The sequence below is a fragment of the Lissotriton vulgaris genome, chromosome 11 (genome assembly GCF_964263255.1).
Source record: "Lissotriton vulgaris chromosome 11, aLisVul1.2, whole genome shotgun sequence".
NCBI lineage: Eukaryota > Metazoa > Chordata > Amphibia > Caudata > Salamandridae > Lissotriton > Lissotriton vulgaris.
Genome location: NC_141699.1, coordinates 96,164,671 through 96,190,315, shown reverse-complemented (window position 1 = coordinate 96,190,315; position 25,645 = coordinate 96,164,671). Strand labels below are relative to the sequence as shown.

Genomic DNA, 25,645 nt, shown 5'->3' with positions numbered 1-25,645 from the left:
TGATTCTGTGCAAATCACTATCATTTCCCCGTGCCCCCAGAAATGAATGCGTCCTCTGATGCAATGCAATTGGTGCTCATGAAAAGCGATCCAAAACCTTGGGGTCGAGTTAGGGATGCATAAAACGGCAACAAAAAAAAATCACTTTTGAGTTAGAAAAGTGCAGCGCAGCCTCCGCCGATTGTCCGGCTGCCAGGAAGGTGTGATGGGGCGTGGTTAGCGCGGAGGGGCGTGGCCTGCCCGCCCATTGCGTCACAGGCGTCCCTCTTTGGAGTTGTGAAATCGGACTCTGTTCCTTCAACCTCCGCAGGGTCCGTCTGTCGCCTCTTCCCTCTGGTCGTTGCCCCGGTGGCCTCTCCCACTCCCCAGGATGCTGCAGCTTTACCTGGACCTCATGTCCCAGCCCTGCCGCTCCGTCTATATCTTCGCCAAGAAGAACAACATCGACTTCGAGTTCAAGCTGGTGGAGATGGCTAAAGGTGAGTGAGGCCGGGCTGTGGTCAGGGTGGGAGAGCCGCAGACCTGAGAGGGGTAAATACCCGGGGTACAGCCGTGCCAGCCAAAGAAAGACCTGTTGTGAAGCAACCTCCAGATGCCACACACAATATGACCAGAGTATTGAAAGCTCAGATATACATTTTTTTAAATTTCCGTTTGCAACTCAGTATTTTGTAGTACAGTCGATTGCACTGCGCTGAAAGACGTTTAATAAAATCTATAATCTCCAAACCTAAATCAGCTTTGTATGCCAGAAAAAATGCCGAGACGTTTCCATGCATTAACCAAAAAAATAGGGATTTATTTTAGTCCCTAATGTTGTCCTACATAGTGTAAACTGTATAGGCTATTAAACCACAAATTAACTGTGTGCACAGTGAAGTCTATACTGGGTGACTTTAGGTCAGAGGTCTTCAAACTTTTGGATGCTGTGACCCCCCTGTCAACATTTTCAGTCATAAGGACCCCCTCCTGACAAACATTTCTAAACCTGTATGCAGGGCTACTGGAATTATGAGGCTGGTGAGGACCACATTTCATGACGGGCTTGACTATATTGTGTGGGAAGAAAATGTAAATAATGTTCTGTGATGCCGTGTTATTTTGGGATAGAATTGCTTCATTATTTTGACATTTGTTGCACACAGTAACACTGAGGAAAGATTTCACCCCATCAGTACCAGTTTATAACCACAATACAGCAATTAACATCAGAAAGATGTCTAGTCAACCTTTGTGATGGGCCTTCCACTCCGCAGGAATACGTGCTGCCACATTAAAAGCTCACCTGGCTCTGGGGACCCTTAAAACCCTGGTTTTTTTTTGCAGAGTTAAGCAATTTACCCATCCCGCTTTCCTTACACCCCTTCCTTTCATCCCTCTCTCGTCTCCTCTCCCAATCCCGGATCCCTCTCTCACTTTGCAGGCCGTTTTCTTTCACCCCTTTTTACAACTTCTGAACTCTCCCCATTCAACTACTCACTTCTCCCTTAATCACCTCTTGCCATTGTGTCTTTTCACTGCCCTCATCTCTAACAGTCTCTCGCATTTATCTCATGGACTCTCTGGCCCGTCACCTCCCGTGCCCATCTGCACTTCTCATTCACCTCAAGTCTGTCCATTCAAATTGTTGTCTACTTGTATCTTACACTTCTCCAGTCCTCCCATTCATCTTTCACATCTCTCCTTTGTTCTTCCACACCTTCTTGAACCAATGTCCCTCTCCCCTGTTACCTCAGCACCAGTGCTTAATTTGAGCAGGTGGTGTCCGGTGCTCCGCACTGCACCTAATTGTGCACACTGGCACTATGACTGTCTGCCACATGGTGGCTCCATCTGTGTAATTTAGAGTTGAGCAGAACAGCTGTTTATTAATTCAATATACATTAAAAATGATAAATCTCCTGACATCCATGTAATTCTTATATCTTTGGGGTCTTGAAATAGTCACACTTGTACAAGTGTTATGGTTGGTATTTGCATAGGTATTGTCATTGGCCGCACAGGCAAGGCATTGGGTGGGTGGTTAAAGTTGCAGTGGCCTACTGGTGAGGTCCCTGGCACATGTTTTATTACAAATTAATCACTGCTCAGCACCCATCCCAGTACTCCCTCTCTTCCCCTATCACTGCTGTCCCTCACCCATGTCGCATCAAATTACTTTTTAGGTCACAGGTCATCTTTGCAAAACTGCAGGAGAAATGTGTACAAATACAATTATACAATCATATTGAGAATTTCAACCTCCTAGACAATCGCTAATCTGGCTTCCGTCAAGGGCACAGCACAGAATCTGCAGTCGCCCAAATAATGGATGACATGCTAAAAATGCTCGACCACAACAAATCTTACCAAATGATACTGCTTGACTTGTCCTCTGCCTTCAATACGGAGAAGCACGACAACCTTTTGTCCCTATTGGAAGGAAGGATGGGCCTCTCAGGTACGGTATTACAATAGTTCTCATCCTTCCTAAATAACAGAACACAAAGATTCACGCTGAAGAACTCACTTTCTCAACCCTCCGTGGTCACCCTAGGCGTTCCACAGGGCTCCGCCCTATCACCCATCCTAAAGGGCGGACTTGTTGGAAATTCCACCTATCGTAACGCTGACTATCTATTACGACAGTCCGCCCTTTATTTCGAACCCGGAAGCCTTTCTTGACTCGGCGTTTCTGTGGGTGCAGAAGTAGTCGGAGACTCGGTTCCCAGCTTTACAGAAAGAGTGTTGCATTTAGGTAACGATGTACCTGCCGTCCATGAAACATGAGCATTGACCCCTTAAAAGTGGGAGGTGGATACCTGGTGGGCCGAAGTAATTCTTCCGCACAAACGCCTTGATAGGTACAATATGACCCCATTGGTTGGATTGATTCACAAGAGAGGTTCACCTAAGGAATAGATTGGTTGAATTGCCCTAAAGTCCTGAAGAGGCCTGAATTAAGAAAAAAGGCTGAAACGCGTCAACTGTATATAATAAGGCATCAACATAAGAAAATTGAGATAGAATATATGTCATTATATGATTTGGGAGCCTGATATATTTTATAGGGAGAAATGAATTTACCCTTTAAAGCTCCTATATGCTCTTTGTTGATGACCAGATAAAGGGAATGCTGTGACATAATTACAAGTCAACGTCCTTCTATTTGAAATAATTGTGGGCTGTTTAAACCAGCGAATTGGTTATTTTTTGAAATGTCATTTGTGTGTACTGTATAAATTGTGTATATTTGTGTTTGTATATATGTTTTGTAAAAATATGTGGTACTAAAAAGAAAAAAATAAGCTAAAAGAAATAATAAATAGCTTTAATATTTCTTCTAAGAGTGATTTATGTAGCTTTAGCTTATATAGCAAAACAAGTGTTTTTGATCCATTTGAGATTTATGTCTCTATGACCATGATTTTTGGCTAAGAAAGGACAATTAGTGGTGTATTTTCTAGAATCAAGTAAAAAAAAACATTTACCATAGGCATTGTTTTCATTATAGTTGCTTTAATGCCTTTGGGTTATTCGGATTCCCCTATCTTTAAATAGGAGATAAGACTGCAGGCACAGCCCAGCGGAGCCCACAGCAGCTGAAGCTGAGACACACTACGGGAGAAGAGGTGGGCTTTATCCCTTGTAGTCCCATGGCCCCGGGCAGAAGTATGACCAGGAATGCGCGACCCCCTTTCCATCACTCCATGGCCCCCCTAGGGGTCGTGCTCCACGCTTTGAAGACCCCTGCTTTAGGTGCTCCCGCGATTCGCACTTGAGGAAAATTAAACACAGTGAAGGGAAAATGGTTCTCACAGACAGTCTCACAGATTGCCAAGGTATACAGTAGGGATATGAGCCAAGGTGCCTAGTTACGCCATCTACAGCTCAGTTAAGGGGAAGAATTTATTTGTTTAGTGCCAATGGTCGAAGTACATTAAAACAAGCATTTGAAATGCAATCGGTCTTACCTCTGGGACCTTACAGGTAATTGAACCATGAACACAAACCCACAATTAATAACCATCTCGGGGACTGGGGACAGCAATATTGAAATTACCGTACCTATATTGTAAAGGATTTTAGAAAAAAACTTCCTGTTTTGTAATGTCCAAATTAAATAATGAATAAATCTGTTACTCTTTGAGATACGTATTTTATATTATGCTGTTTTTGTCTCCTCTCGTTATACTATGTCAACTGTGAATCCTTCTATCAATGCTATGCATTATGAAGCACTCTGATTCTCTCTGGTCTAGCCAGTGCTATATAAAACTCTGAAATAAATATATAAGTATATACTAAAGTAAATGCAATAAGACAGCCTGAGAACATTAAGGTCTACGGGGCCGGGAACATGTATTGAGTAACAGTCGCGGCTGGTGACATTTGAAATAGGCGGGGCGTAAAATTGGCGGTGGAGAAAAAAGTCCACACAGGAACAACTCAAAGGGCCTACTCGCAGTCAGAGTGTTCCGATTTTATAATGAAAATTATGCTCCATTAGTCATCAATGAACCTTTCCAACGTGGCCGCGAGTCTTCCAGGAGTGTTCAATTGCTAGGAACTGTAATTCCTGATCTCAGCACACCTTACTGCACCAGCGTGAAGGAGGCCCTCTGGAGCCGCGTTACACCAAACAGCGATAATCCCTTGTTGTGCTTCATCTGAGAGAACTGTAAAATCCTGAATTCCGAAAGTAGTTGAAAAAAAGAAGCAGCAGTCTGCCGCACCTCTTGGCAAGGGACGCTGCTTCTAACTGGACAATAATAACAGACTCGGACTGACTGCCTCATAATAATAAAAATAAATGTAAAAAAACTTACCTTGGCTTGGCTTCCCGCTCTGGCTCTCGACTCGAGTCCTGTCCCGAGGGCCGAGACTGCAGACTCCTGCGCGCCATCCTGGATTTTTTTGAATGCCTCGTCACCAGAGTCGTCACTGAAGGCTGCAGGCAGCCTCCCTCCCCTCCATGGCAGCCGGCGCTGATTGGTTCGGCCGGCTGCCCTAAACACGTCATTTCTCCTAGTCTGCATGCTGCAGAACGGAGAGTGGGAGGAGGCTTGGGGGAGCGGCTTGCCCACTGTTGCTAATACTGTCTGTTTGGACAGCCTTTCAGGCTGTCCAAACAGTCCGTATTCACAACAGTGGGCAAGCCACTCCCCCAAGCCACTCCCCCCTGCCCTGAGGCTCGAGTAAACAGGAAGTTTGCTGACTGCTTTCTCGCCGTGCGAGAAGGGCAGGCAGAAACAAATGGTAGTTATAAATAAATAACTACCATTTGTTTCTGCCTTCTTCTCGCACGGAGAGAAAACAGGGGGGGTGACGCCCAAACGCCCCCATGGTAAAACCGCCACTGCTGAAACATAGGAACCCCTGTCTGAACTTCTTCCTTAACCATCGTGCCTCGTCAATTAATGATTCTGGTGTAAGAGGTTCAGTGTCTGCTTAAATCAGTATTAACATATATATTTTTGTCACGTCTCATTTAACATTTAATTATAATTTACCATATATTCATTTAGTAGGTAGGGCTGGACATGCACCTATTAAAAATTTCAAAATTGTTAAAAGTCATATACAAGTGTTTACACACCATTCATCTCCCACTCTCAAAAACAATCCATTCACTCATTCATTGATCACCATTCTGACAAAAATAGAGGCAAAAAAAGTACAATGAAATCCTACCAATACAGGTTTGGTTCAGGTGTAACTATTATATATTAACATCATCAGTCTGCTATATTATAGATTTAATTCTCTATTAATATGATTGATTAGACAATTAGCAGTATTATATAGTGTTTAGGATTCACTTCATGTTCCATAAATGATTCTTCATTTGATTTATACCGTTTTAAACATTGGCTTCAACACTCATCCTCAACGCGGATTTCAGTGTTTTGCCTTCTTCAGGAGTACCACAAGCTGCATATAGAACTTCAAGCCTGTGAACATATAATGTAAAGATACCGAGCAAAGCATTCCTCCAGGGCACTAAGAGTGAAGTGCAACTAAATAAAAACAGTTTTTTCAGCCACAAAGTCCACCACAAGAGTGAAGTGCCATCACCAAAACAGAAACGAGTAGTGTGTCCATTATAATCCCAGCATTCAGCGAAAATCCAAGCAACATCCCAGGCCAGCCATACCAGTTAGTGCCTGTTAGACCTGAAATCTTTTGCCCCGTTTCCCCTGTCTTTTTGCTTTCTGACCTCCTGGTTGTGACTCTGCTTTTGCTGGTTCAGTGTCTCTGCACACCCTTTCATTGCTGGTCATTGTTAAAGTGCAAGTGCTCCTATTGTAAATTGTATTATGGATTGGCATTTCCATGATTGGTATATTTGATCTACTGGTAAGTCCCTAGTAAAGTGCACTGAGAATGGCAGGGTCTGTAAATCAAATGCTGCTAGTGGGCCTTAGTGGGATTTTGCCAACTTAAAAATAGAGACCTTGGAGTTTTTTTTGCAAGATTGTACTGCAAGGTTTCTTCTCTGGGAAAGAATATCAAGGAAATATTGAGGCATCTGGTTTAGCCCAAAAATCCACCTTTACTCCACCATCACACATGATGCCAAAACAGGTTATTGCTTCGCCTCTTATAGAGGCCGCGCAGCGGGCGCGCCGCTGGCAAGCCCGTCTGCGCCCGTCCGTGACTGGACCGCGCCCAGCGCCAGAACCCCTGGACCCCGTGCCCCCGCAACGCCAGACTACACTACGACTCCAGCACCCTCCACGCACTCAACACTGGACGAGACGACCCCTGCTACCGGGCCACCCCGAAGCACACCCAAGGGTCCTTCGCCTGCCGGAACTGCAGATTCACCAGCATCCAGCCCACCAAACCACCAACCAGAGAACCCAACCACCTCCGCTGCATCCTCCTCAACACCCGCTCCGCTCGCAAACATGCCATCGAACTCTGGGACCTTCTAGACTCTACCGCCCCCGACGTTGCCTTCCTGACGGAGACCTGGATGAACGCCACCTCCGCACCAGACATCTCCATTGCCATCCCAGACGGCTACAAGATCTCCCGCAGAGACCGCACCAACGGAGTGGGAGGGGGAATCACCATCATCAACAAAGACACCCTCAGAGTCTCGACCAACACCGACGACACCCTCACCACCGCTGAGCACATGCACTTCCACATCCATACCGACCCCAACACCACCCTCAGAGGAACACTCGTCTACAGACCTCCCGGACCACGACCACAGTTCAGCGACACCATCGCCGACCTCGTCAGCACCTACACCCTCGCCTCCATGGACTACATCCTCCTCGGGGACCTGAACTTCCACCTCGAGAACAACAACAACGCCAACTCCACCACCCTGATCGCCAACCTCGGACTCAAACAGCTTGTGACAACACCCACCCACGCAGCAGGACACACGCTGGACCCCATCTTCTCCACAAGCACCCACGTCTCCTTCAACCACACCACCGAACCCCACTGGACCGACATCGGATGCGTGCACTTCACCTTCAGGAAACCCACCACACACCACCGCACCCAACAGCTGCCATGCCAATGCTGGGGCAAGGTCACCAAGGACCAACTGACTACCACCCTCGCCCTGAGACCACCCACCGACCCAGACACCGCCGCGACCAACCTCGAACAATGGATCAACGACTGCGCCAACACCCTCGCCCCTCTCAAAACCTCTGCGACCAACCACACCAACAAGAAAACCGCCTGGTTCACCAAAGACCTCAGGACCTCCACGCACACCTGTCGGAAGCTCGAGAAGAAATGGCTCCACGACCGAACACCTGACAGCCACACAGCCCTCAAGCACCACCCGCAGACACCACCTACTCATCAGGGTCGCCAAGAGGACCGCCTTCAAGGACCGCTTAGACAACAACGCACACAACACCAAAGAGCTCTTCAGCATCGATAAAGAACTCCCCAACCCCAGCTCCAACATAAACGACATCCCACCATCACAAGACCTGTGCGACTCCTTGGCCGCCATCTTCCACCGCAAGATCACCGACCTCCACCAGCTTCAACTCCGACACCCCCGCACCCACCACCGAGACCACCACCTCTGCGACCACCAGCCGCCTGACCGCCTAGTCCAACATCAGCGACGAAGACACCATCAAAACCATGAACTCCATCCACTCCGGATTCCCATCTGACCCCTGTCCTCACCACGTCTTCAAAAAGGTCAGCACAACCATCGCCCCCCACCTTCGGAAAACAATCAACAGCTTCTTAGAGACAGCAACCTTCCTGGAAAGCTGGAAGCATGCCGAGATCAACGCCCTTCTGAAAAAACCCAAGGCGGACCTCAAGAACTTCCGGCCCAACTCTCTGCTCCCATTCCCAGCAAAAGTGACAGAGAAGATTGTCAACAAACAGCTAACCCGCTTCCTCGAAGACAACAACATCCTGGACCCTTCCCAATCCGGCTTTCGCAGCAACCACAGCACCAAAACCGCCCTCATCGCTGCCACTGACGACATCAGGATCCTGATGGACAAAGGAGAAACAGCCGCCCTCATCCTCCGGGACCTATCATCAGCCTTTGACACAGTCTGCCACCGCACCCTATCAGCTCGCCTCCATGACGCCGGAATTCAAGAGAAGGCCCTGGCCTGGACCCAATCCTTCCTCTCCGGCAGAACCCAGAGCGTCCGCCTCCCACCCTTCCGCTCGAAATCCACCGAGATCATCTGCGGCGTCCCACAGGGATCCTCCCTCAGCCCGAGGCTGTTCAATATCTATATGGCATCGCTCGCCCACGTCGCACAACAACATAACCTCAACATCATCTCCTATGCCGACGACACCCAGCTGATGATATCCCTCACCGAAGACCCCCACACCGCCAAAGCCAACCTCCACAGAGGAATGAAGGCCGTAGCCGACTGGATAAAGGACAGCAGACTGAAGCTGAACTCAGACAAGACGGAGGTCCTCATTCTCTGACCCACCCCATCAGCCTGGGACGACTCTTGGTGGCCCACATCGCTAGGCACAGCCCCGGAAACCTCAGACCACGCATGCAACCTGGTGGTCATCCTCGACTCCACCCTCTCCATGACCAGGAATGTCAACGCCGTCTATGCGTCCTGCTTCAACACCCTCCGCATGCTCCGCAGGATCTTCAAATGGATCCCTCCCGACACGAGAAAACCCCCCCCCAGGCCCTCATCACCAGCAGACTCAACTACAGGAACGCCCTCTACTCGGGAACAACAACCAAGCTCCTGAGACGACTACAACGAATCCAGAACGCCTCGGCACGACTGATCCTCAACGGCCCCCGACTCAGCCACATCACACCCCACCTGAGAGGCCTGCACTGGCTCCCTGTCAACAAGAGGATCACCTTCAAACTCCTCATCCACGCACACAAAGCCCTACACAGTGCCGGACCTACATATCTCAACGACCGACTCAGCTTCCACACCCCCACTCGAAGCCTCCGCTCAGCCAACCTCGCCCTCGCCACAATCCCTCGTATCCGGAAAACCACCGGCGGCGGCAGATCCTTCTCCTACCTCGCCACCAAGACCTGGAACACTCTCCCAACCAGCTTACGACCGACTCAGGTCCTGCTGGCCTTCAGAAGAATCCTCAAAACCTGGCTCTTCGATCAGTAGCGGCCCTCCCTCCCCCCAGCGCCTTGAGACCCTCATGGGTATGTAGCACGCTTTATAAATGCAGTGATTGATTGATTGATTGCTTCTGAACAAGCTGTTCTGTCTTCAATTTGTCATCTAGAGAAACAAAAACAATTTTCCAAGATGAACATCACAAAACAACAGCATTAAGCAATAAAGATTCTACAAAAAGAAGATTCAGTCCTCATAAAACCAGCCGATAAGGGCGGAGCCCTGGTAGTGTGGGCAAAAAACCTGTATGTATCTGAGGCCAAGAAACAAATTCTGAACAAAGAATGGTACAGTCAATTGAGTGAAGTTCCTACACGCCAAATCGAAGGGAAAATAAAAGACAAGCTCAAGTGGGGGCTTTGAAGAAGGAATCCTTGGACCAAAAGAATATTACTTCTTGAACAAGTCAATTCCCAGGATCCCAGTGATTTATTTTCTCCCGAAAATTCACAAGAACATGGCAGAGCCACCCGGGAGACCAATGGTCTGCGGGTGTGAATCTGTGTTGGAGCCGATCGCTAAATATGTGGACATCTTTTTAAAACCGTTTGTCAACCAAGTACCATCTTACTTACGCGACACTACCGATTTTTTCTGAATAAAATAGGACAGACATTCGATTTAAATATACAATGGCTAGTTTCCTTCGACATATCATCTTTATACACCCAAATTCCGCAAGACGAAGCGTTGGAAGCAATGGAATTTTATTTAGAGACGCAAATAAGACCACAGAGTGCCAACGGAGATTGTATTGGATCTGGCTCGCAATGCACTCAAACGGAATTATTTCAGATTTAAAAATACATTTTACATGCAGGTGAAAGGCTCAGCTATGGGGTGTCCTTTTGCTCCTGAAATTGCTATTTTGTTCATGGTGTTTGAGAAAAGACACATTAGCAATGACAATCCCTTCAGCGAACTGATTATTCAATGGTACAGATTCATTGACGACATCTGGTGCATATGGGGTGGAATGGTAAGTCAACTTGAACAGTTTTATGAATGGTTAAATACAAGGCATCCAGGCATCAAGTTCACAATGACAAAGAGCAGGTTGGTACTTAAATTCCTGGATGTATAAGTATTTGTAAAAGATCATAAACTCACAACAACTCTATACCGTAAACCAACGGACAGGAATACCATACTACACTACCACAGCTTTCATCCCAGCAGTCCAGAAAACAATTTGCCCTATGGACAACTGCTAAGAATCAGGCGGAACTGCGCGCGAAAAGAAGATTTTATGATAAATACCACCATCTTTTGCGACCAACTAAGTGACTGAGATTACCCCCGGAAATTGCTGAAACATGCAGTCAAAAGAGCGTGGTACACACCACTCGAAACGCTATTGACTATAAAAGAAAAAGTACCATTGAAAAAAGTGTAATGTGTGTCCACATTTGGGCCTCATATCAAAAAGTACAAGAAAATAATTCTATCAAATTGGCATCTCCTAACTGACTTGGAATGCCCCATGGAAAGACCATTATTTGCCATGCCTAAGAACAAAAGCATTGGACAGAAGATAATTGGGGCAGACATGGTGCTAACGGCAACAAAAGCAACAGATCTAAGAACAAAATGGAATCTACCACCCCCATTCAAGAACACCACAAATTCGGCAATTGTTCATTATGCAGCATGACTATTGAGGGCCATGAGTTTGACACGTTTCCATCAAATGGACTCATACAGAATTTACTAATTGTAAAACAAACACATTGTTTATGCAATCAAATGTCCCTGTTTCAAAATATATATTGGAAAAAGATGACACTGTGGTCCAGCCCTGAGGATAATCCCCTAATGTAGAGGGGGATTGAAAACTTGTCGCTTTTTCCTTGTCCGTTTGCGAGGGACTCACATTGAGTGGGACTCCTGTGAGGGTGTAATAACATAAAGTATACCCCCAGAGAGAACCAAAAAAAGATCTATTTCCCTGTAGCGAGTCTGTCTTTGTGCGTTTTAAAGCAAAGAAGTGAAAATAGTCTTAACACAGGCAGTCTGTTTGTCTATAGTATTGACTGGTGTAATAACAAAATTTACAAAAAAACTGTTGCAGTGATATGGTTTTAATGTTTTTGGTATTTATTTTTGCACATACTTTTGTTATTGGATAAGAAAATTATGTTCTGAAGAATGAAATGTGTAACCTCGAATTCATTAAGTATGAATAACTGTTGTTTAAAGGTTACAATTGTTAAAGTAAGATACAATGACTAAATGTATTGTATTTCAAATCTGCTGAAAAAATAAGCAAGATTTTCAACTGGAGGCCAGGCAATTTCTATTTTATAGTCACTTGGTACGTCCTACCGGGCCTCCACAATGGACGTGACCCCTATGGTATAAAACAAAAAGCTAGTGGGCCTAAAGCACTGATTGTGCCACCCACACAAGCAGCCTTTTCAAGGGGTTCTAAGACCTGCCATTGCAGTGCCTGTGTGCAGTTTTTAGCTGACATGGTGACTTGGCAAGTGCACCCACTTGCCATGCCCTAACCTTCCCTTTGTATTACAAAAGTGAGCCCACTCCAAGGTTGGCCCAAGGCAGGGTGCTGTGAATGTGAATGGTAGGACATGTCCTTGTGTGTGAGACATGTCCTGATAGTGAACTACAGTGTAATTCGTTTTTCACGGTTGGAAGGCTACCTGTCCCATAGGATATAATGGAGAATACCATGTAACATTTTACGAGTATATCTTCCCGTTGGGACAAGATGGAGAAATGGAGTTTAGTATGCCTGAACTCAGAATGTAGAAATGCATCTTTTAGTAAGGATAATTTTCATGTTCTGTGTTTTGAAAATGCCAATTTAAGAAATTAGGATTTCTTGCTTAGCCATCCTGTGTCCCTCTGCTGGGTTGTGGATTGACTGTCAGGCTTTGGAGGGACAGGGGCTAGGGATGCGCATTTTCTTCAGACAGCCACTGGGGAGGGGGGTGGTCCAGGTGTTTCCTGCCTTGCCTGGATGAGTCAGGACTGGGCTGAATAGACCTGGGCTGCATTTTTAGAGTAGTGGGAGGAGATTTCCCTACACCTGAATGCCTGGTCTGCCTTGGACAATGCTGTCTCCACCTCCTGCCAGAAAGCTGGGCCAGAGAGTATCTGGGCTGGGCATAGACACACTCTGCTCCAGAGAACAAAGAGATATGCAGTATTAACATTGTTGGCCAGACCCCAGAAATTAAGAACTCTTTTGGGACCAAGAAGACTGCCAAGAAGAAGAACTGGAGAAGCTGTGAGGAGAAACTACCACTTTGCTGTGTGCTTTGCTGTGTTAGCCAGCAGTGGCTGCTTTTGTCTTGGGCAGTGAAAGGACTGAACTTTCTGCAACTTCTTTGTGTGAGTTTCTCCAAGTGCTTGAGGTAGAGCTTGCCCCATGTTCAATAAGTCTCAGGAACAGCAAAGACTTCAAGTTTATCTGCTACTAGCACTGGGAACTAAGTGTTTCGTACTGCAACAGAAGAAACAGCAACTAGACGCTGTCACCAACACCACTGCCAGCTTTGTGTCCTGAAGGCACAGCCGCACCTAGCACAGCAACCGGGGTCTCAAAGACGCTGCCACCGAGCCGCTGCTTGCACAACGACCTGTGGACTCTGCATTGCCTCGTTTCACGCCACCGCCTTGGTATCACCGACTGTCCACGCTAACATCAACTCCACTGCTTGCACTGTGGTTCCACGCCCCAGCCATAAGTTCCAAAATGCACTGTCCTCATCCTGCACTGCAGCCGTGGCCTACTGACACCATTGCCTTCGACTCTGGTTCACCAGCCAACAACGGCGCTTCCGCAACAATGACGAAATTGCTTGCATTGTGACCTGCCAGCACCGTATCAATTCGCACCGCAGCCGCTGGACGACTGTCACCTGGCCGCTGCCTGCACCACGACCTGAGGGCACTGAACTGCTGCACTCTGCACCGCAGCCCGATGCCTTCCTGTGCCCCCGACTTCAACCGTGAGGAGTTTGATCTGCAATGCGTTTGAATTCAAGGGCCCACCGACTCCTGCAACAACCTCCGAACCGACTCCTGAGGACACCAACTATTCGGAGCTCAATGACTGGTCGCTGACACCCTGTATTTCTAAAGGTACTGTTTTGCGGGTCTTCCCGATGCTGTAACTGGTCCGCAAGGCCATGGTCAGCCAGAACTGTTTGGAATTGTTGTTTATGATGTCATGATCGACCCTGATGGAGCTATCAACTTCAAGGAACTGTATTTCAATTCTGGTTTTGAGTATAGGAGAGCAGTGCCTTAATTTGGCACTAATTTTAGGCAAGTACATGAAGGCAAAAAAATCCTCTGTCCATCTTGCCTTCATGGACTTGACGAGTGCTTTTGACACTGTTTGCAGGTATAAGTTGTGGCGGATGATGGATGATATGGGCTTTGAGGAACCTTTAGTCACATTGCTCTGTAGGTTACATGAAGTAACAACTGTATCTATTAGATTTGGTTCTGGAGGGGAAATAACAAAACCAATACCTTCAACTGAAGGTGTGCGTCAAGGGTGCATCCTGGCGCCTTTCCTTTTTCTGGTTTACACAAATGGATTAGAACAGTACCTATTAAACCAGGGTTGTGACTTCCCAAAAATTAATGGTAAAAGTATTCCCATGCTTTCTTATGCAGATGACACTGTCCTCATGACATTGACAGGAAATAGCATGCAAGTGTGTCTAGATGCTTTCAATACATTCATGCTTGATCTTGACCTAAAGGTCAATTTTGAGAAATCTTTTGTAATGTCTTGTGGCCCTAAAGGGTCAACTATTAGGAAATTTGTGGTCAACAATCGCATAATTGGAAAAGTGGGAAACTTTAACTACCTTGGTAACTTGTTTGACAGCAAACTAAGTTGGACACCTGTCATGAAGGTTCGAGCCCAGAACATGACAAGGGCGATAGAGGGTATTTTTCGTTTCTGTAGTAAACTAGGGCAAAAACATATTATGCACCTTAGAACCCTTTACACTTCAAAATGTTTATCAGTAGCCACTTATGGGGCAGGGGTGTGGGGGACCGAAATACCATCCGTGATCCAGGTGGTGGAAAATAACTTTATAAAAAGGGTCCTATCAGTTCCTAAAGGTTCCTCAAATATTTTCTGCCACAAAGAAATCGGTATGGCCTGTGTTTCTGATATAATTCGCTTGTCCCCTCTACTGTTATGGGGTAAAATTTGGCAATCTGAAGACCTGCAACTTACCAAAGACATTATTACCGATTGCATGGCTTTAAAAACTCAAAACATTTTCCCTGGTTGTCTTATGTCTATAATATGTTGAAAAAGATTGGACTAGGGTCATATTATGACAATCCGGAAAGAATTGAGGGAAACTATAAGGCGGATATAAAAGCAAGGTATTGGAAAACACTGAACCCACCGCCTATAGTCCATATTACTGACAATGCTATTGCCTATGCCTGTAAACCCCAACCTCAGTTTTATTTAACATTTACTGTTAATGTGCAATGGCGATTCCTTCTAACAAGGTTTAGGCTGGAGATTCTGCACTTTTTGCTTGCATTCCCGAAACAAGGGGGTTGGTGTGAGCGGCTGCCCCCTTGCCCTTGTAATAATAGGGATAGACAAAGCACTTTACATCTGGTTCTTTTTTGCGCCCTATATAAGGAGCCAAGACTCCGGTTTATCAAACCAATCCTGAAGGGGAGGCAACCTTGCACACATGAGGAAGGGTACGAATATCTGTCATCATTATCCTCCGTAGAAATCTGCTGTTCCATGTTAAATTTTATTAGAATCTCACTAAAGATTAGGAAGACCTATGGGTAGTATTACATGTATAGAATTTTTCTTGTTGAAAATCATGTCTTGTATATTCTTTTATGGTCATTATTATGTCTTTCTAATGTCTTTCTTAAATTCTGGAAAAATCGTGCTTTTTAAATCAGAACTTTTTAATCCTATGAGGCATGATGAATTGTATGTTCAATACTTTTATGATTCATTTTATGTATCGAATAAAGTTTTTGAAACAAAACGTATTGATATTTCTGAGAACTTTATGGTGGATTTTTATTGTTTTTGGTCTTATTTGCACAGATAAAATATTGGTTATTTTTCTAAAACTGGTGTTTGTCTTTTTGTAGCATTTTCACTGTATTACTGTTGGTTAATTTCAAATTCTTTACACACTGCCTCTGAGATAAGCCTGACTTTCAACGTACCAAGGGGGTGAGCAGGGGTTATTTCAGAAGTGTATCCACCTTATCCTGACTAGAAGGAAGGGTATCTATTTGGACAAAGGCGCAAACCATTGCCAACTACTCACATTTCTAATAGTGCCAATTTGGACTTTAGAGTAAAGTAAGGATATAAAATAAGAGCGTGCTCCAGGAAACAAAAACGCATATGTAAGAATTGCCACAAAAAGCATGCCTTTCCCAGTTTCATATAGTCCTGGAGCTTGACAAGGGAAACGAGGGTTAGAGCATAGCAGATCTTTCATCTATCTCTACAATTTCTCACTGAAAAATGATTTCTGACATTATTTTACGATAATGACAAATGTGTGATGGGCTATCCAGTTTAAAGAAAACACACAAATGAAGCCTGACTTCGATATTGCATTGTAAAAGTATGTAGAATGTTAGACTTAGGTTTCTAATGACACTTAACCGTCAATAACCTAATGCAAAGTTTTGCAAATATATTGGCCTACATTTACTTTATACGTAGATGAACGTAGTAAACAAATGATAACTTAGAAATTTCTATATAAGAATAAAACTGTTTGTGTTAGAAAAACAGTTAATAACATAAGACTGTAATGTGAGCACTGACATTGATGAGAGTAACCAATGGTATACAAGAGATGTTATAATTTGTGCTATGTTATGGTCTATTTTAAATTTGTTTATCAAACCATGAGTGATGTGTTTACCTATAACGTGCAAATTAGACCTTCAAATTATTTTCAAAATAATTATGAAGTATTACACTTTTTTAGGGGTACCTTATACTTACATGATGTCATTGCACATCATTAATCTTCCTAATTGAAGAATGAATGCACTGTTTGAATATTGTAAGATTTCATGTCAGCCTCAAAACATGCTTTTCTTTCCTAGTATAAATTTATGAACTGAATAGTCTGAAACTTATTGGGAACCTTTTGTAAAGTTTCTACTTGTGCAATAACACTCGATTCTTTTCACATTTTGTAGCTTACATGACTAGACTTGCAACAAAGTTGTTACTTCCAGAGCACATGCTTGGGAAAGGACTGACAAAGGATGAGAACATGAACTTGCCTATTACCTATATGTCTCAACCAATCATATGCCTAAAGTGCAGCGGTCCTAAGGAAAATGCTAAATAATGGATTACTTCTACTTGATTTATATACTTTTACCTACTACATCATCTCATCTAATCTTACTACAACTGACCAATGGGACGGAGTGGACTGAAAAATTTGGTGATGTCAAGGGGTGTAAACCAGAAATCGATAGAGTATAATTGCCTAAACTCTGGACAGGGGTCGTTCCTATCTTGTCCATCTTTCCTCTACCCATCATCCGGTAGAGAACCTGGCGATTTGGACTTCCAGATTCAACATGAACTGTTACAAAATACTGCATAGGCTGTCGGCTGGTATGCTTGTGCAGTGGAATCTTTTTGGCTGGAAGGTTTCATAGAAAAACCAATGTGGCATTGACACTTCAGTACCGACAGGGGAAGACAATCCTGAGCAGATAATCCTGTCCATGAACTGGAACTGGTCATTCGGAAATCTACGGATGTACTTTCTTAGGATAAAACCTCCCTCTGCTGAGGAAGATGGCTCCTTTCATATTTGGATGTCACAAGCTTGTTAAATGCTTATTACATCCATTCAATAGATTCTATGCCAATCATATGAACTTAGATAAAATAACAATTTGAGATAAAATACTATGCTGATTCTGCTTCATTATTAGCTGGGGCTAAATTAAGCTAATCCATGATCAACTAATTGGGTGGTAGAAATTACCTGGGAGCTTACTTTGACTTATTAAATACTAACATTCATCTTATTCCAGGTCCTCCTAAGATAATTGGTTATCACTAAGTATTTTGGTCCCTTTAAGCACAGAACAAGATCCATCGAAGGACCTAATAGGTTTGGTGTGGTAGCTGAAGTTCTTCTAAGATTAGATAAACTGGATCAATTAAACAATTATGAGGCCCTACACGTTTAGGCTACAACACAAGTTGCCGACCCGAATCTACAGTTTAAACTAATGCCCATCAACAATGGAATCTCTGACCTGGAGATGTAGGGGGGAAACAGTTTCAAGCCCCAAAGTAAATCAACCAGGAGGCTGAAAAGAAAGAGCATGTATGAGCGTTTAGAGCCTTACAACATACTAGTGTGCAGATTGTAAGGTATATCAAAGGAATGCCCTACCTTAATAATACTACAAAGGGATGTAAGAGCCGCCATTATACCGAGTGGGACATCCTTCCCCACACAGAGTGAAGAAAAATCGTGTTGCTCTTTATATCAGTAGGCAAATGCCAAACATCAAATGGGTCTTTACTTTAAGTTTCCCGTAGGTTCATTCTGTGTAGGCAATCAAGACATGTTGAGGTGGTTCTAATTGCTTGCAATATTGACAATTTATTAGAAAAAAGCAACGCATGCTAAATTCAAAAGAAACTAAAGGAAAGATGATCTTTCAGAGGGGGCTTAGAATACGCACAATGTCAAGCATGAGCATGTACTATTTCTGGGCTTCTATAAGTAAAAGCAGTCGGGGCTTATTTTCTGTGAGAAGCCAAGAGAAGCTGAGGAAACCCCCACAGATTCACATGCTTGCTAGAGAATAAGCAGTGAAAAGTGAAGGCATGAGCTAAATGGAAGCTCATATGTCTGTCTGGAGCGACTGCTGCGCCTCTCACCAGGCCGGGTCACCCCCTTGCTCCTCCTGCCGCCTCCTGCTCCTGCCTGCCAGCCTTGTCGCCTTTTTCCGCCGCTGACGCCCCCCTGGCCTCCCGAGCAGCCCAGCCACAGCAGAGCCGCCCGCTCACCACTTTCCCGCCGCAGCTCACCACAGGCCCCGCCCACCACCGGCCCATTGGCCGAGCCGCTCCCGCCGCCCAGCTGACCCTCCCTCCCGTCCCCCTTCTTAAGGGGACAGCAAGGAGTGCTCGGGAGTGACCGCTGCGCCTCTCACCAGGCCGGGTCACCCCCTTGCTCCTCCTGCGGCCTCCTGCTCCTGCCTGCCAGCCTTGCCGCCTTTTTCCGCCGCCGACGCCCCCCCCTGGCCCCCCGAGCGGCCCAGCCACAGCAGAGCCGCCCGCTCGCCAGTTTCCCGCCGCAGCTCACCACAGGCCCTGCCCACCACTGGCCCATTGGCCGAGCCGCTCCCGCCGCCCAGCTGACCCTCCCTCCTGTCCCCCTTCTTAAGGGGACAGCAAGGAGTGCTCGGGAGTGACCGCTGCGCCTCTCACCAGGCCGGGTCACCCCCTTGCTCCTCCTGCCGCCTCCTGCTCCTGCCTGCCAGCCTTGCCGCCTTTTTCCGCCGCCAACGCCCTCCTGGCCCCCCGAGCGGCCCAGCCACAGCAGAGCCGCCCGCTCGCCAGTGTCCCGCCGCAGCTCGCCACAGGCCCCGCCTACCACCGGCCCATTGGCCGAGCCGCTCCCGCCGTCCAGCTGACCCGCCCTCCCGTCCCCCTTCTTATGATGCCCCCAGAGCAACCGCGCAGCGGACGCGCGCAGCGGGAGCGCCGACTGAGCGCCGAAGGTGCGCCAAAGGTAAGCTTGTCTGCGCCTGGACCGTGCCCAGCGTCAGGACCCCTGGCCTCTGCAGACGCCAGCCCACCCGCCGGACGTACCACGCCGCCACCCTCAACGCACTCAACGCCGGCCGAATCCTAGGATGCTACCGAGCCACCCGAGACGCACCCACGGACCCTTCTGCTGCAACTCCTGCAAGTTCACCTGCATCCGGACCTGCACTACTCCAGCACCAACCAAGACCAAGACGAGCAACAGCAGCAGCCACCTGAAATGCATCCTGCTCAACACCCGCTCCGTCCACAGACACGCCGTCGAGCTCTGGAACTTGCTCGACACAACTTCACCAGACGTCGCCTTCCTCACGGAAACCTGGATGAACGCCTCTTCAGCGCCCGACATCGCCATCGCCATCCCAGACGGCTACAAGATCATCCGAAGGGACCGCATCAACCAGACCGGAGGAGGCATCGCCATCATCCACAGGAACACCATCTGCATCACGACCAACACCGACGACACCCTCGCACCCGCCCAGCACCTGTACTTCCAGGTCCACATCAACCCCAAGACCACCCTCAGAGGCACCCTCATCTACAGACCCTCGGGACCACGCACACAATTCAGCGAAGACATCGCCGACTTCATCAGCCCGCACGCCCTCCTCTCCGCTGACTACCTCCTCCTCGGGGACCTCAACTTCCACCTGGAGAACAACAACGACCGCAACACCACCACCCTGCTGGACAACCTCGCAAACCTGGGACTCAAGCAGCTGGTCACCACCCCCACCCACTATGCCGGACGCACACTCGACCCCGTCTTCTCATCCAGCAAGGACATCGCCTTCAGCCACGCCACCGGACTCCACTGGACGGACCACAGCTGCGTCCACTTCAGCTTCAGAAGGACCACGATCCACCACCACCAGCAACAGGTAGCACGCAGAAGCTGGAACAAGATCACAGCCGACCAGCTCGCGACCTCCCTGAGCATGAACCCTCCCACCAGCGCAACAAACCCAAGCCAGGCGGCCACCAACCTCGCGAAGTGGATCAGCAACTGCGCAGACGACCTCGCCCCTCTGAAGACCCCGCCTAGCAGACCCGGTAGCAAGAAAGCCCCATGGTTCACCGACTAACTCAAGAGCTCCAAGAAGAACTGCCGAGCCCTCGAGAGAACCTGGCGCAGATACCCAACACCGGACAACATGACTGCCCTCAAGCTCTCCACCCGAAAACACCACCAACTCATCCACGCCACCAAGAAAACCGCATTCAAGGAACGACTGGACAACAACGCACACAACAGCAAGGAACTCTTCAACATCGTTAAAGAGCTCTCCAACCCCACCGCCGGAAACAACGACATCACCGCTTCGCAAGACCTCTGCAACTCCCTCACCTCCTACCTCCACAACAAGATCGCGGACATACACAACAGCTTCAGCACTCAACCGACGCACGCCACGACCGAACCACCGCCCCCCACCACCACCCTCCGCGCCTGGACCCCGATCAGCACCGAAGACACCGTCCGCACGATGAACTCCATCCACTCCGGATCTCCTACCGACCCCTGCCCTCACCACGTCTTCAACAAGGCCGACGCTGTCATCGCACCCCACCTGCGGGACATCATCAACACCTCCTTCGACACCGCTACCTTCCCGGAGAGCTGGAAGCACGCCGAACTCAGCGCTCTACTAAAGAAGCCATCTGCCGACCCCCACCGACCTCAAGAACTACCGCCCCATCTCGCTGCTCCCGTTCCCTGCAAAAGTCATCGAGAAGACCGTCAACAAGCAGCTGGCCGCCTTCCTCGAGACGAACGGATCCCTCGACCTCTCGCAGTCTGGCTTCCGGGCCAACCACAGCACCGAGACCGCCCTGATCGCAGCCACCGATGACATCCGAGCACTGCTTGACAACGGAGAAACAGCAGCCCTCATCCTCCTAGACCTCTCCGCGGCCTTTGACACTGTCTGCCACCGTACACTAGTGCAGCGACTCAGCAACGTCGGAATCCAGGAGTAGGCACTGGAGTGGATCATCTCCTTCCTCGCCGGAAGGACACAGAAAGTCCGCCTCCCCTCGTTCAGATCTGAAGCCACCGAAGTCATCTGCGGCGTTCCTCAAGGCTCCTCGCTCAGTCCAACCCTCTTCAACGTCTACATGAGCCCCCTCGCAGACATCGCACGCCAGCACAACCTCAACATCATCTTCTACGCAGACGACACCCAGCTGATTCTCTCCCTCACCAACGACCCCGCCACCGCCAGAGCCAACCTTCACGAAGGGATGAAAGAGGTAGCCGAATGGATGAAGAACAGCCGCCTGAAACTGAACTCGGACAAGACGGAAGTCCTCATCCTGGGATCCTCACCCTCTGCCTGGGACGACTCCTGGTGGCCCCCCGCCCTAGGCAGCGCACCCAAACCAACAGACCACGCACGCAACCTGGGCTTCATCCTGGACTCCTCCCTCTCCATGACCAGACAAGTCAACGCCGTCTCCTCGTCGTGCTTCAACATCCTGCGCATGCTACGTAAGATCTTCCGGTGGATCCCCACCGAGACCAGGAAGACGGTCACCCAGGCCCTCGTCACCACTTGTCTGGACTACGGCAACTCCCTCGACGCCAGAACCACTGCCAAACTCCAGAAGAGGATCCAGCAGATCCAGAACGTCTCAGCATGACTCATCCTGGACATCCCCCGTCGCAGCCACATCTCCGGACACCTGAGAGTCCTGCACTGGCTCCCGGTCAACAAGAGAATCACCTTCCGACTCCTCACCCACGCACACAAAGCCCTACACAACCAAGGCCCAGGATACCTCAACAGCTGCCTCAACTTCTACGCCCCCAAACGCCAGCTTCGATCGACCGGCCACACCTTCGCCGCCGTCCCCTGCATCCGAAGAGCCACCACAGGGGGACGGTCCTTCTCCTACCTCGCCGCCAAGACATGGAACTCCCTCCCGACCCACCTCCGCCTGACCCAGGACCACCTCGCCTTCAGGAAGCAACTCAAGACCTGGCTGTTCGAGCAGTAGCGGACCCCCCTCCCCTAGCGCCTTGAGACCCTCTGGGTGAGTAGTGCGCTATATAAATGCTTTGATTGATTGAAGGCTAAGTCTTTAAATAAGTAACCAAATGCCTGGGTGAAAAGACAGACTTTCAACATGTGCTACAAATGTGCACAAATCTGAGCATAGGCATGTATAGTCATTGGGCTTGTGCAAATTAAAGTAGCAGGGGCTGAGTTGTTTAAATAGACTTAGAAAACCGCCACAAGTTCAAATGCTCGCTGGCCCGAACAGAATTGTACCCTGGTTGGTGCAGTGGAGAATGGTGACTAGCGTTTGTTTAGTGCTACACGGTCCCAGTCTGACATATTTTAAACTTGCATTACACACAGGAGAAGAAGATAGGATCTATAAAATGTGCAAAAGGGTTTAAGATCAAAAAGAGCTTCCAAAATATAGATTTTGCTTAGTGCAACTATTTTTATAAGGGTTCCTTAAAAGCACACAGTTCACTGCTCAGTTGATATCTCCTTGCAGTATGATTAAAAAAGAATACATCTGCGCTATCGGGAAAATTCAAGTGATTCCATCACTTAAAGCCAATACCAGCTTCCAAGCACCCTTTACAATTGCAGATTAACAAGTTGTGTACATTTACATTTCTTTCGAACAAGCAGACACCCTGGCAAGAAATCTTGTTTAGTTGTTTGACAATCCCTCTGTTTCACATCACAGGAGCCTCCCTGCCTTTACACTTCAGCCGAAGCATTTAATCTCTCACATCATCGAGCTAATCTCCTCAATGGGCTAGTGCTGCAATGCTCAACGGGCCCCCTAGAAGGGGACTCTTTACTGGAGATTCTGCCCCGCCTAAGTTCAGTCAAACTTAGGAACTTCCTAATAATGTGTGAGGACGGTCTATTGACTTAGAAAGATGAGACACACTGGGTACTAGAATGCCGCATTGCACAGCGCAGCTCATACCATTTGATGTGCTCACTGCAATTTCATTGGTTACATCCACTTCATAAATTATTTGCCTGATACAAAACCAAGTGATCAATACTAGTATACCTGATTGGTTAAGAGATACACAATATGTTTCTTACCATGCCATAGATTGTCCCTGACAATGAGCACCCAAGCAAACCCAGACTAGGAACGGTTCACCCTTCCGGTGAAAAGGCCCCACCAACCCCATTGACCAGTTGTAGGCTCATGTCTGCATCCTAGCCAGCAACTGTGAGTTTGTTAACCCACATGATGAGATCTGGGGTCATGGCAAACAAGAGTCACTCGTTTCACCTGCAGAAGGAAATGTCACATAATCAAGATGAAGCTACGAAAAATGCTTAGGCTGTGCACATGGGAGTGTCGCTAGTCGCACGTCCCATCAAAACGGAACCAGTGGAACAGGTGATCAGAGAAACTTGACAAATACACAATTTGTCTGTGAAGAAGCTTAACAAAATGTGCAGGAGTTTAACTACATTCCACACCTTGACTCTGAATGCCCTGCCTGAGGGAAGACCACCTAAGTACGTGGCCAAGCAAATACCTTTGCAAAGGATACATGTCTGTGACAACCCTCACTTGAAATGAGGCCCATTCATCACAAAAGTCACCCACTAGTGCTAGTCTGTCATTGCACAATTCCTCTTGTCTTGAGCAATCATAAACTGAAACTCAAACTCTTTGCATTTGAAGTCTACAGCAGCCCATCAAGGGTAAGCTGAGTGAGTATCCAGATGTATTCCAAGCAACAGGGTGTCTCAAAGGGAAAAGTATAAAGTTGCACATTGACACTTTAGACCAACCAGTCATGCTGTGGCAGAGGCAAATAACTTTCCACGTCAGAGACAGAATAGAAAGGAAATGGAAAATCTGGGGAAAGCAGGAGTCCTTGAGAGAGTAGAGGTCCTACCTCATAATGTCCCCAAGAGTAATAGCACGCAAACCCAAATAATCCATAGAGGTCTGAATATGCATCGGCATGTGGATGCCTAACAAGGTCATTAAGCGGGAGTGCCACAATAATCCACCATTCGATGATATCATTTCAGAAGTGAATGGGTTAAAGTGTTTTTCAAAGATCGATTTGAAGTCAGACTGCTGCCAGCTTTGCTTACACAAAGTGTGCCTTTTCAGGAAGAATGTTCTGCCCCCAGGGAGCTGTAAACATACACTGCTCCCAAGGGTAGAGCATTCAAGAGAAATATGAAGCAGCTGTTTAATAGAGATATTCACCATGGAGTCCCGGAGGGCTCTGCCTTGAGTCCTTTACTGTTTAACATATACCTAAGACCTTTGGTAACTTTGATAAAATCTTTTGGGAAAACATTCGTAAACTATGTGGACACTACCCAATGAATAATACCCTTGAACAAATCTGACCTGCCCAATTAAACAACCTCCTCCTTTGTTTACAAAAGATGGCCCAATGGATGAATTATAACCCACTAAATCTCAATGGAGATAAGACCGAATTTCTGTGCTGCGCACAATCAAATATTCACCAGCAATTCCCTACACACTTCTGGCCTTGGGCAACTAACGCAGGCCTAAATACATCAAAACCGATACGCAACCTAGGAAAACAAATTGTTGATAAACTCTCTATTGAAGCCCACATCAGTATAACAGGATCAACCTGTCATTGACTCCTTAGAACCTTAAAGAAAATAGCCCCTTTAGTCCCCCAACCTTATAGAAAACTGTCGATACAGGCATCAATTCTAAGTCGACTAGAAAATGCAACTCCTTGATACTAGGTAGTCCTGAATACCTCCTCAAATGACTCCAGAGGATCCATGTGTTGGTAGCTAAACTAGTGCTAAATAAAGGGAGAAAACACTCTGCCGCAGAAACACTACACAAACTACACTGGCTACCAGTAAAGGAAATGTGCAAGTTTAAAGCACTATGCATCACCCATAGGGCAGTAAATGGCACAGGACCTAAAGCCCTTCAACAAATGACTTAACTATATAAATCCTCTAGAACTTTAAGATCCTCCCAGGCTGCCCTCCTATATAACCCCCCCTTTAGGAAAACAAGAGTAGGTGGCAGAACCTTACAGGCACAATGTGCAAGTCTCTGGAACAAACTTTCTCTCTCCCTTAGAACCAAGACAAACTTGCTGAGCTTCAGGAAGGACATACACATTTTGTTCTACCCCTGCAAATGGATAAATGCATGGGAAGATAGCCCTTTCCCAAAACTG

The 25,645-nt window shown here is 47.2% G+C and overlaps 1 protein-coding gene across 1 annotated transcript in view; it reads left to right on the top strand.

Annotated features, from left to right (window-relative positions):
• The first annotated feature begins 256 nt into the window (after positions 1-256).
• LOC147679031 (glutathione S-transferase theta-1-like) overlaps positions 257-25,645 on the top strand; it is a 69,581-nt gene continuing 44,192 nt past the window's right edge. The window contains exon 1 of the mRNA XM_086942764.1: positions 257-479. Coding sequence (XP_086798890.1) covers positions 371-479 — 109 coding nt within the window. The 5' untranslated portion in view covers positions 257-370. The remainder of the gene's footprint in view (positions 480-25,645) is intronic.